The sequence below is a fragment of the Ascaphus truei genome, chromosome 5 (genome assembly GCF_040206685.1).
Source record: "Ascaphus truei isolate aAscTru1 chromosome 5, aAscTru1.hap1, whole genome shotgun sequence".
Taxonomy (NCBI): Eukaryota; Metazoa; Chordata; class Amphibia; order Anura; family Ascaphidae; genus Ascaphus; species Ascaphus truei.
In genome coordinates, this window is record NC_134487.1 from 305,170,879 (window position 1) to 305,184,172 (window position 13,294).

The window sequence follows — 13,294 nt, forward strand, 5'->3', positions numbered from 1 at the left end:
GCGGCTTCCAGACGCTTTCCCAATAATAAAAATATTCATTCCAGGATCAACATTTCGGTTCCTCAATTGGACCGTTCCGAATATTATAGCCGACGGTGATTACAGTCACCAGTAACATTATGGTTGGTATGAAAATTAGAAAATTCTTCAACAGTACGAGATAGAGCAATTATAGATACTCCGAAATATATATACAGTATATCGCATGCCTATTACGGATCCGAAACCGGCAGTTTAGCTGCAGACACGAATTCTGTGTCAAGATATGCAAATATAATCATGCAATTATCTTAACCAAGAACCTCTGTTTGCATCTTTGGTACAGTATTTTTTTATAAAATGTTTTACCAGGAAGTAATGATGACAGATACGTGGTTACATTAGGTGAGCAGGGTTATACATTACATACACAGTAAGAGATCATATATGTTATAAGCGGACAGTATGTAACTGTTACAGACCAGATTAAAATGTGAGACCGCTGTAGTTTTGAAAGAATTTAGACTGGTGACAGCTGTGACGTGACAACAAAGTTGAAGCAAATTTTGGGGATCTGTGCAAAAAAAATGCAAACTTTATTTTTTTAATATTTGCTGTACTTTGTACTTTAGTTTTTTTTCTAACCCGCCGTAACCTTAAATCTGGTTTCCCAACACTACAAAATAATCTGTTCATTCATTCTGTTGTTTTTATTTAAATGTCACAGAGATTACATTGTGTATGCCACGTAGTCTGTGTGGCTAACTTTGATTTTGTACCAAAGTGTACGAGTTACACAAGGGCTAAGACTTTTGTTGCAGAGACTTGTATGAGATAAACTATAGACACACTGACCGATGCACAGTGGGGACTGGAGGAGTATAGTCATTATTACATGGTAATAGTCATTATTACATGGTAATAGTCATTATTACATGGTAATAGTTAGCACTGCCCAGGCCTTTTGACGGTGCAGTGGCCATAGATTTTTAATCTGTCTGCCCTTCAGGCTAGTAAGGACCTTTTTTTAAACATAATGAGTGCTGAACACACAAGAATACAGTACTCATTGGGCCTTTTAATTAAACTCCGATATTGCCAATGCAAAAAAAATGTTAAGAACGGAATGCACTTTATCGCAAAAAAAATCTGGTACATTCGCTGTAAATTATCTATACAAAAAATCCACATCATTTGCATGAACTTTTCACCCGATTTGTGTCTGTTTTATGCCGGCCCGTTTTAAGACCTGCGTAGGCCCTGGGCATTTTTATTTCTAGAGGCCTGTGTGTCCGATATTTTTACTCATTTTTATGCTCATTTCATCGTTTGCTTGTTTCTTTCGATACTAGCGATATTTGGCATCGATACTTGTTTAGATATTTAAAGGTATCGATACTTCGAAGGCATTTTAAATTAAAATTCGCTGTTTTCTCTTATTTTATGATTTTGTTTGTTTAGGTATTTTTTCAAGTGAAATATTGTAGGCCCTAAGAGGTTCGTAGGCTCCGGGCACTGTGTCTAGTCGGCCTAACGTATAAAGCGGCCCTGATTTTATGCAATGCCTCTTGGAAAAGTCAGATACCTCCCCACTCTAAACTTGGCAAATTTTGGGAAATATGCACAAAATCAAATGTGCAAAAACGATTCTAATGAATTCTTTGCTTATTTACCTGGCATTACTCACTGGGGTATATTCCCAGGTATCATTTGTCTCACAACACAGAGTATGGTTTAATTTGTTTGAATATCTCCTAAACATATAATTTGTGGCGTTTATTTCAACTGCATATACAATTTCCACATCATGTGGAATTTTGACTGCAGAAACAGCCATTTACGCCCCGAAGTTATATATGAGCACAGTTTAATGAATAGTCCACATTGTCTCACTTTATAGTTAAGATGATTCTATAGATTCTTTAGTCCTTGAAAAGCCAGGACTTATAATCATTTGGGTGAAGAACCGAGGTCTGGCTTCTAACTGAAAATATTTGACAAGTTGGAACATAGCATCGCAAAGTCTCAGACCAAGCCCACACCTGAGAGCTCTCACAGTTTGGACATCCAGGAGAGCCCACACCTGAGAGCTCTTACAGTTTGGACATCCAGGAGAGCCCACACCTGAGAGCTCTTACAGTTCGGGCATCTAGGAGAGCCAAAACCTCAGAGCACTTACAGTTCGGACATCCAGGAGAGCCCACACCTGAGAGCTCTTACAGTTTGGACATCCAGGAGAGCCAACACCCAAGAGCTCTTACAATTCGGACATCCAGGAGAGCCCACAGCTGAGAGCGCTTACAGTTCGGACACCCAGGAGAGCCCACACCTGAGAGCTCTTACAGTCCGGGCATCTAGGAGAGCCAACAACTGAGAGCACTTACTGTTCGGACATCCAGGAGAGCCAAAACCTCAGAGCACTTACAGTTCGGACATCGAGGAGAGGCCACACCTGAGAGCTCTTACAGTTCGAACGTCAAGGAGAGCCCACACCTGAGAGCTTCTACAGTTCGGACGTCAAGGAGAGCCCACACCTGAGAGCACTTACAGTTTGGACATCCAGGAGAGCCCACACATGAGAGCACTTACAGTTCGGACATCCAGGAGAGCCAAAACCTCAGAGCACTTACAGTTCGGACATCCAGGAGAGCCCACACCTGAGAGCTCTTACAGTTCGGACATCCAGGAGAGCCAACACCCAAGAGCTCTTACAATTCGGACATCCAGGAGAGCCAACACCTGAGAGCTCTTACAATTCGGACATCCAGGAGAGCCCACAGCTGAGAGCGCTTACAGTTCGGACATCTTGGAGAGCCCACACCTGAGAGTACTTACAGATCGGACGTCCAGGAAAGCCCACACCTGAGAGCTCTTACAGTCCGGGCATCTAGGAGAGCCAACAACTGAGAGCACTTACAGTTCGGACATCCAGGAGAGCCAAAACCTCAGAGCACTTACAGTTCGGACATCGAGGAGAGGCCACACATGAGAGCTCTTACAATTCAGACATCCAGGAAAACAAATGGGGCAATGTTTAAATACTTGAGTTTTCAAAATGAATTGAAAGAGTGCAATGCGCTAAAAGATGGTTTACTCCCATGAAATCGCTAGCGGTATGTGTTGGAATGTCATTATTCGTGTTCTGACATTCGCCGCACGGTTTCTTAGACTTTGTATGGTTTGCCTCATACATATAACTGCAGTAAGAATTGTTTGCGTCTCCTTGCATTTGTCGTTTATGCCACGAGTCTGTCTCTACTGATGAAGTAGGAAAACATCTTTCCTTTTAATAGAACCCTTTCCTTTACCCCCTGCACTGCTAGGAGGGACCAGTAATGCATATCCTTGCAATTAATGAATATAAGCTAAAACTGCATGTATATAAAGATTTTCACACTAGCACTGACTCCCCGTTAACACAGGGGCAGGGATTTACTGAAGCATGATGTAGGGTATCCTGCCTGTTCAGGCGGTAACTTCCAGTCACATCAATAGGCAAATACCATCACAATGGGAATGATACCTCACATTCTGCTTGATAAATCCCGGTCCATACGAGGCTACTGTATATGTCTGCAGTACGTCTGCCAGCTGTGCAATCAGAGCTAAATTCTGATAACAAATACAACATCCCCAGCGTCATCAATAAAACACTAACATCGCTTCCAATGAAGTTTGCATTTGGTAAATCTGTTGCTACTGTATGTGGGACCCCGGTTGTGCCTCCAGTTTGCAGACCTCGATACACACCCCCCCAGGGAAAGGCTGGTCTCTAGGCCATGATAATGTTGACAGACAGCCATAGGGTCCTCGTTCTTTCTCAGAGTTCAGCACCTCACAATTTGCTGCACGACAAATATTTTCTGTAATGGTCTGTTTAATGCGTCTATATTCAAAACTGCACCTACAGCGAAATAGATCAATAAATCAAAAGACACCATAATGAATTGGCATCAAGCAAGACGCTCAATATTCATCCTTATCTTCCAGACCTGTCCAACAGGCTGATATTGTATTGCCTTCTACACTATTTATCAATAAAAACGAAATGGTGCTATCTTCAAAATAAGGCCATTTTCTGGAAAACGCTGGCATTTGTCAACTTCAATTTACTAATGGCATCGGACTCATTTGTCAAACGTAATTGCATATATCGCATGATACTGGCCAAGAGGTTTTGTACATAACTACAAATGATATAAACCGAGCATGGCTAATGATAAAGTTGCATTTGCACATCTTGCTAGCTGGGATAATGGGATAATTCAGTAAATAACGCGCTGAGAAGGCAAACCTTTGCGTTTTTTTACCATCAGTTACGACTTGTTGGCAATTGATAAAAGCCAAGCAAACTCTTTTACTCGACTCCATCACAATGGCTATTACCATGTTAATATTCATAAGTGAAGTCCCCCACACACACGTAGATCAGTAATATTAACAAAAATACAAAGGATATATTTATCAAAATGAATGGGCCAGTGTCCGAGAGGCAGCATCTCACAAACCAAGTGAAAAAGTGAGAAGCTCCAGAAGAAATCTGCCTGAAACAAAATGTATTTTTGGAGTCCAGAGACCCCCAGTTTAGAAGCACTGTCTCGGGGTTTAGTGATTTTAGAAACCTTTCAAAAGTGACTCTTCAGCGGAATCATATTAATGTGTGACAGCATATTACTGTGTGACATCATATTAATGTGTGACAGCATATTACTGTGTGATAGCATATTACTGTGTGACATCATATTAATGTGTGATAGCATATTACTGTGTGACATCATATTGCTGTGTGACAGCATATTATTGTGTGACATCATATTGCTGTGTGACATAATATTACTGTGTGACATCATATTAATGTGTGACAGCATATTACTGTGTGACAGCATATTACTGTGTGATAGCATATCACTGTGTGACAGCATATTACTGTGTGACATCATATTAATGTGTGATAGCATATTACTGTGTGACATCATATTGCTGTGTGACAGCATATTATTGTGTGACATCATATTGCTGTGTGACATAATATTACTGTGTGACATCATATTAATGTGTGACAGCATATCACTGTGTGACATCATATTGCTGTGTGACATCATATTACTGTGTGACATCATATCACCGTGTAACAGCATATTACTGTGTGACAGCATATCACTGTGTGACAGCATATTGCTGTGTGACAGCATATCACTGTGTGACATCATATTACTGTGTGACAGCATATCACTGTGTGACATCATATTACTGTGTGACATCATATTACTGTGTGACAGCATACTGTATTACTTTATGACATCATATTACTGTGTAATAGCATATCACTGTGTGACATCATATTACTGTATGACATCATATCACTGTGTGACAGCATATTACTGTGTGACAGCATACTGTATTACTGTGTGACATCATATTAATGCGTGACAGCATATTACTGTGTAACATCATATCACTGTGTGACATCATATTACTGTGTGACAGCATATCACTGTGTGACATCATATTACTGTGTGACATCATATTACTGTGTGACAGCATACTGTATTACTTTATGACATCATATTACTGTGTAATAGCATATCACTGTGTGACATCATATTACTGTATGACATCATATCACTGTGTGACAGCATATTACTGTGTGACAGCATACTGTATTACTTTGTGACATCATATTACTGTATGACATCATATTACTGTGTAATAGCATATCACTGTGTGACATCATATAACTGTATGACATCATATCACTGTGTGACAGCATATTACTGTGTGACAGCATATTACTGTGTGACAGCATACTGTATTACTGTGTGACATCATATTAATGTGTAACAGCATATTACTGTGTGACATCATATTACTGTGTGATAGCATACTAATGTGTGACAGCATATTACTCTGTGACATCATATTACTGTGTGACAGCATATTACTCTGTGATCATATTACTGTGTGACATCATATCACCGTGTGACAGCATATCACTGTGTGACAGCATACTGTATTACTGTGTTACATCATATTACTGTATGACATCATATCACTGAGTAACAGCATATTACTGTGTGACAGCATACTGTATTACTGTGTGACATCATATTAATGTGTGACAGCATATTACTGTGTGACATCATATTACTGTGTGATAGCATACTAATGTGTGACAGCATATTACTCTGTGACATCATATTACTGTGTGATAGCATACTAATGTGTGACAGCATATTACTCTGTGACATCATATTACTGTGTGACAGCATATTACTCTGTGATCATATTACTGTGTGACATCATATCACCGTGTGACAGCATATCACTGTGTGACAGCATACTGTATTACTGTGTTACATCATATTACTGTATGACATCATATCACTGAGTAACAGCATATTACTGTGTGATAGCATATTACTGTATGACATCATATCACCGAGTAACAGCATATCACTGTGTGACATCATATTACTGAATGACATCATATCACCGAGTAACAGCATATCACTGTGTGACAGCATATTACTGTGTGACATCATATTACTGTGTGACAGCATATAACTGTGCGACAGCATATTACTGTGTGACAGCATATTACTGTGCGACAGCATATTACTGTGTGACAGCATATCACTGTGTGACATCATATTACTGTGTGACAGCATATCACTGTGTGACAGCATATCACTGTGTGACATCATATTACTGTGTGACATCATATTACTGTGTGACAGCATATAACTGTGCGACAGCATATTACTGTGTGACAGCATATTACTGTGTGACAGCATATAACTGTGCGACAGCATATTACTGTGTGACAGCATATTACTGTGTGACATCATATTACTGTGTGACAGCATATTACTGTGCGACAGCATATTACTGTGTGACAGCATATTACTGTGTGACAGCATATTACTGTGTGACAGCATATCACTGTGTGACATCATATTACTGTGTGACAGCATATCACTGTGTGGCAGCATATCACTGTGTGACATCATATTACTGTGTGACATCATATTACTGTATGCCATCATATCACCGTTAACAACATATCACGGTGTGACATCATATTACTGTGTGACAGCATATTACTCTGTGACATCATAATACTGTGTGACAGCATATTACTGTGTGACATCATATTACTGTGTGACAGCATATTACTCTGTGACATCATAATACTGTGTGACAGCATATTACTCTGTGACATCATAATACTGTGTGACAGCATATTACTGTGTGACATCATATTACTGTGTGACAGCATATTACTCTGTGACATCATAATACTGTGTGACAGCATATTACTGTGTGATAGCATATCACTGTGTGATAGCATATCACTGTGTGATAGAATATATCACTGTGTGACAGCATATTACTGTGTGATAGCATATCACTGTGTGATAGAATATATCACTGTGTGACAGCATATTACTATATGTGACGGTGATTTATATGAGTGCTGCGGGTACTCTCTTTATTTTGTACTCTGAGGATTAGAGAGATCCCCATACCTGCGTGCCCCATTTACACTTTCTGACACTAAAGCCTGTAGTACTCTCTATAGGAATTTTTCTTTGGCACATCTGATGCTTTACTGCACCCCCACTTTGCAGCCAGGAGACCCTGATAAATAGCCCGGTTCCTAGACAATGTAAAAGAGATAATGTGGCAGAGTCACTAAACCATGCAAATCCGTTTTGCGCATCGCACTGCAGGAGTGAAAGCAAACTTAATTCGCTTGGCACAACTTATATATTGGTTAATAGTAACTAATATCCATAATGAAAGTTGGGCATTGATTAATAAAGTCATATTCCTGTGTAAAATGGGTTCCTTGTGAAACTGAAGAGATATAAAGGGTTAGAAGTATTGGATGTGTCACTACATGTGTGCAATACTGTACATTTTAGTTACTTAATCAGAGTAAAATTAGCTTTCCTTTTATATCAGTTTAAATATAAATAGATCATGTCTAAAATATAATATTTGGTTTGTTCTGCTAAGGGAGGATAATGTTTGATACTGGTACTATACTATACATATTTGAAGAATGATAAAGAAGCATTTAATATTATCTTTCAGTCGTACTTGCATCTAATTATTTGGTGACTTCTAAAGCCCGGGCCATTGAGGTGTGGGGAGAGCGGAGGCGCGCTAACGCTGAGGCTCGCCTGCTTCAGTCAGCGCGATTGCACGGACTTGCAGGCGAGCCAGCGTGCGCGAAGGGAGCCGGGGGGAGGTGGTTGGAGGCGGGGCAGTGACGTCGCTGGGCCAATCGCCCGCGACGCACTGATGTCAATGTCACGGCGCCATGACGTTGACGCTGCTGTGCAGTGATTGGAGGTTTTCAGCCGTCAGCGCGCTGAAAAACAGCTTGGCGCTCGGCTGAAAACTCCAAAGCCTGAGCACGCCTGCGGACGCTCGCGTGAGCCCCCTCTCAAGGCATCATCATTGAGGATGCAGGGGCTCAGCGCGGAGCGTCCGCACGCCTCAGCACGGCTGGTCCATCTATGGATGTAGCCTAAGGCTAAGGCCCCGGTCACGGCGCTGTAATGCGCGCCCGCGCTTTTGGCTGCGCGTTCCGGCGATTCCCCGGTCTGCAGCTCACTGCAGGAGCAGAGACCGGGGGGGCGTGCCGGAGGAGTAACGGGGGCGCGGCCATGACGTCACCCGGCAGGTTCGCCCTCATTGGCTGAACCGCCGGGGGGCGTGCCTAGCCGCTCGACGCGAGTTCCTGCTCTCAATTCTATTGAGAGCAGGAGTAGCTCTCGCGCAAGCGCTGCGGCCCCCCTCGCAGCGGGCCCGGCGCCATTGCGGGGAGGGCTCTCGTGAGCGCAGCGTCCGCCACAGCGGACGCTGTAGCAGGCAGCGGGGGCAAAGCCTAAGGCTGCGTCTCTGCTGCTGCTGAGCGTGCTCTTGCTTGAGAGCGGTGACGTCCCCAACTCTCTAAGCATGAGCGCCTGGTGTCCTGGCTATTTTGCAAGCACAGACGGGGGGCATTGGGGGCTTGTTAAGTGCGCTTCAAACACACTTTTTGTCTCCCCAAGCGTCAAGCTCAGCGCTAGCGGGGCCGCAGCCTTATCCACAATCGAGTTAAAGCAGCAAAACATGAAAAATGATATATGAGATATATATCAGTTCTGTAGTATTTAATAATACTATGTAGACACTGTAGAGTGGTACTTTTTTTTGTCTGGACGACGGACCAGTTGTTAGAAAAATAAAAAAAGTTTATTGTGTTACATAATTAAAAAACAAAAAACATACTAGGAACAGAACAGGGACAAAAATCTCCTCCCACGCGTTTCACGCTACACAGCGCTTTCTCAAGGAGTCTCCTTGACTGTTGACGGTGAGTTGTTTGGTGCTTTTTTTTGTCTGGACGACGGACCAACCAATCTACCGTGTCTACATTGTGCTAACCTTTTGATTGGAGTGGCGCTCCAGTGCAGGAGGCAGGCCCCGGTGGGGACTACACATGATATTTAACCTCTGAGGAGACGGTGGGCAGATTTGGAGCAGCATTGCAAAAAACAGCAGCAGAGGCTCCAACACATTGGGAGTTTCTCTCAGCTCCGACGCTGACCGTGGACTGCGGGACGCTGCTTCTGCCAGGTCCGGAAGAAAACGTAGATGGACGTAGGACAACTATTTGGCTAAGGGACTTCTGAGGTAATCCACATATCCTCTGTTGTGTGCGTACATCCCTACCAGTGGTCCAACAATACCCCGTGGCTGACTCCGTGTTTCCTATCTCCATTAAAGCCTGACTAAACACCGGTTTATATGTTCACCACACCTGCTCATAGGACCACTGAATATACCCAGACTACAGTACTACATATATGATCTACTACAACGAGATACAGGACTTTCAAGTCTACAAGTCCCAGGTAATACTTGGAGCTATAAGTGATACACTTTGATTTTTTTCTGTATTCTTTTAACGCCTAATACCATTTTGAATGATTTTTTTTTAAATGTACCTTTTGGTTGCTACAGCAACCATTTAAAAACTCATATTCACTTCCTCTTTTGAAACAGGCTCTAACACACCTTTTCTGAGTGCTGCCTGTTCGCAACAAAGTATCACAAACATCTGTTGCTGTGTTCCAAACAGCAGACTGTCTATTAATCAGAAAGCTGTAACAATAATGTGTTACACTTAGTAATATAATGTTACGTATCAGCTGCAGCATTTCACAGACTGCAGCACATAGTTAGGAGGCGGCCATTTTGTTAGGCACACAATCAGGATTTTTACAGATTTATAACAGGAGCACCAAACGATTGCCAGATTAAGTAATAATGTAGAATTATACATTGCCACATGCTTTATATATAACAACAAGAAAGGGGGAAAACACGGACATATAGTATTGCTGCTTTAATTGCTTGCATGTACATTTTCATCACTCAAGGCTGCACGAACATCCAAGTATAGGTCCAGCAGCATCCCATATATACTGTGTATACTTATACAGTATGTACAGTATATAGGACTTGTGCATGGTGCATGATTAAAAGCAGCAATCCACACTGGCATTTTGTTTTGGGAGGAGGTAGGGGGAGGTTTAATCACCCAATCAGGGGAATCTCCTGGAATGGATCTGCGGTCCCCCGATTTCCAGGGTCTCCTAGTTCCCGAGATATGACTTTTTTTGACCAGAGGGAGAATAATTCCTCCCGGACAGAAAATATCTTCTTTGCCATGCTCGATCCGTGGCAGGCCGCCGCTGCCGCATTGAGCGCTTAATACCGGTGACCTCCAGTGGCCGTGTTTCGTATTTTGCGTAAAAAACACGAGGACCACACGCGTCAGGTAAGCTATTAAAAAACATTTATTTTGGGGGGTATTGCTGCTTCAATATAACATTTATTTAAGGGTACATTTTACAGAAACTCCTTATAATTAAAAGCCCCTGTGGATTTTTGTGAAATAATTCCACTCTAAAGATTATCAACGTGTGTCATTGATTACAAGAAATAAGCTGTAAATGGGAGTAATAAATGAAGACTTAATAACACATATATCTATCCCATACGCGCTCGTGTCTGATGAAAATGAATGATCTGAAAAATGTGGAGAATTTATTAATAAATGTAAACTTATTTTAATAAAAAAATACTAAATTAAGAACAAGAAAAAAAGCTATGAGGCCCAATGAGGAATTTTAAAGAAACTATTCGAAAGACTATTCAATATGCTCTGGATATACACTTTAAGCTGCTGTTTCCACTTCTTCCGTGTTACATATACATTAATATCACAGATATCTGAATGAAAATACACGTTATAACTAGAAAGTTTAGCTTAAGTCATTCAAATAGAAATATTTTAAACAGTACCATCCATGAAAATATATGTTGATTACTGAAGCACACCTACCAATAGGATCAGGAAAATAATGAATATTGTCTTAATGACATGAAGGCATCCATTATTCCATCTGCTGTCCAAATGTTTCCCTGTGCTGGGGAAGTTCAATTCAAGTGAAAGAGACTCAAATCTTCTCCAACACACCCAAGTGGCTTCACAGCATTTTAATAAGATCCCAAATCCTTCAAATGTTACTAACAGACTAATTGCAAATTAGTTCCATGTGGTGATGGCTATTGACACAAGAGATCTTCTGTACATCAGTATTAGTACCCATACAATGTTCATATATCCATATATCTCATCTCTCAACCACAGAGGTGCTGAAAGGAGAGCTCCAGGCGCCAGCATCTGAGGAGTTTATAATATATATTATATGTGATATATTATATATATAATGTTAGCTAATGACTAATACCAAATACTGGTTATACCGCTAGAGTCATTCTTATGACTATTTGTAGGAATCACTGATTATAGAAATGTATACAATAGACAGTGATTATTTGTACATTATTATTGTCTCAGAATGAAACAATAATTCAGTCTTACACAAGGTCACGCTGCAAAGTGCTGGAACAATCATAAGACCTGAATCTTCATATTTACTGTATTTAAAAAAAAATGCAGAATTCCCCTCAAATTACCCCTAAAAGAAACAATGTATTTATCTGAGAACGATGCCGTACAGATAACATTACATCATAAATAAATGGAAGTATTCCCAATGCTCACATGCAACTGAAACCCACATAATTACCGCTCACAACCTGTAATACAAATCACTGCCCCTCACAATTATTATCACCAGGTGACCTCATTTTTCTTGGACAAATAGAATCTGACAAAAATATTTTATTTAAACAATATCCCCTTGTAATAATGTAATAAACCAGATTCTACCAAAAAAACGTAACAAATAGCAGAGAAATGTAACATTTTGCCCAGAACATGGCAGTAAGGGTGAGTGGACCTTACACTGAAAGGGCCTGTATTCTCTGGGCTCCTTACCTGGAAGTACAATAGCAGGCATAGCAGAGCAGAAATCATGGAGCTGTGTGTCCCTGTCTGCAGATCACGGATCATTGATGGGAAATGTCACAAGTCAAAGCAAAAAGCTGAGCTCCAGATGGGAACAATGGCACCGGGACAGCACCGGGACCAGATGGGTTGGGTTGTACTGTCTGGCACCAGGACAGCACCGGGTCCAGATGGGTTGGGTTGTACTGTCTGGCACCAGGACAGCACAGGGATCAGATGGGCTGGGTTGTGCTGTGTGCTGGTACCAGGATCAGATGGGTTGGGTTGTTCTGTGTGCTGGCTGTGTGCACATTGTTGGATCTCTCCCTTCTGTGCTTGTCTCCTTAACCCAATGTCACTGGGGGTGAGGGGGAGTTTGGGGACTGAGCTAGGGGCGTCGTTAATAATGAATATAATAGCTGAGTCTCTGCTGGCAGAGTAGGGGATGGTGGGGTAGTGGATGTGCTGCTGCTGCTGCTGCTGTACCTGTCTCTTTGCAATGAATGGATATATAGAAAGCTTCATTCAGATGAATCTGTTGGATTCCTCCCTATCTCCTCCCTCCAGCTCAGTGAGGATTGGCTCCCCAGATTGTCACTCTGGAGCAGACCCCTCCCCAAAATGACATCATTCTGTTCCATTGAGTGGAGAATGAGATGCCAGCAGCCTGGCAGATATAACAGGACCACTACAATTGCATTATTTTATTTACTAGCCTGAACCCCAACTGTTTTTTTTTTTAGGGATTTTTTTTAAGACTAACATTTTTCTGTCCCTGTTTGGTACTTATCACACCATTATTTCTAGCAGCTATTGGAAATGTTGTTAAGTTTGGGGACTAATGTAAGCCGCACACATGTATAACCCCCAAGTACCAGACACACATACTGGATTACT

General features: G+C 41.5%; 1 protein-coding gene across 9 annotated transcripts in view; it reads right to left on the reverse strand.

Moving 5' to 3' along the window:
- The window catches only part of PTPRO (protein tyrosine phosphatase receptor type O), a 230,620-nt gene extending 217,670 nt beyond the window's left edge, over positions 1-12,950 (reverse strand). For all 9 annotated transcript variants that reach the window (XM_075603029.1, XM_075603033.1, XM_075603032.1 and 6 more), the window contains exon 1: positions 12,389-12,950. In XM_075603029.1, the coding sequence (XP_075459144.1) occupies positions 12,389-12,463 (75 nt within the window). In that variant the 5' untranslated portion in view covers positions 12,464-12,950. The remainder of the gene's footprint in view (positions 1-12,388) is intronic.
- Positions 12,951-13,294: the final 344 nt, after the last annotated feature.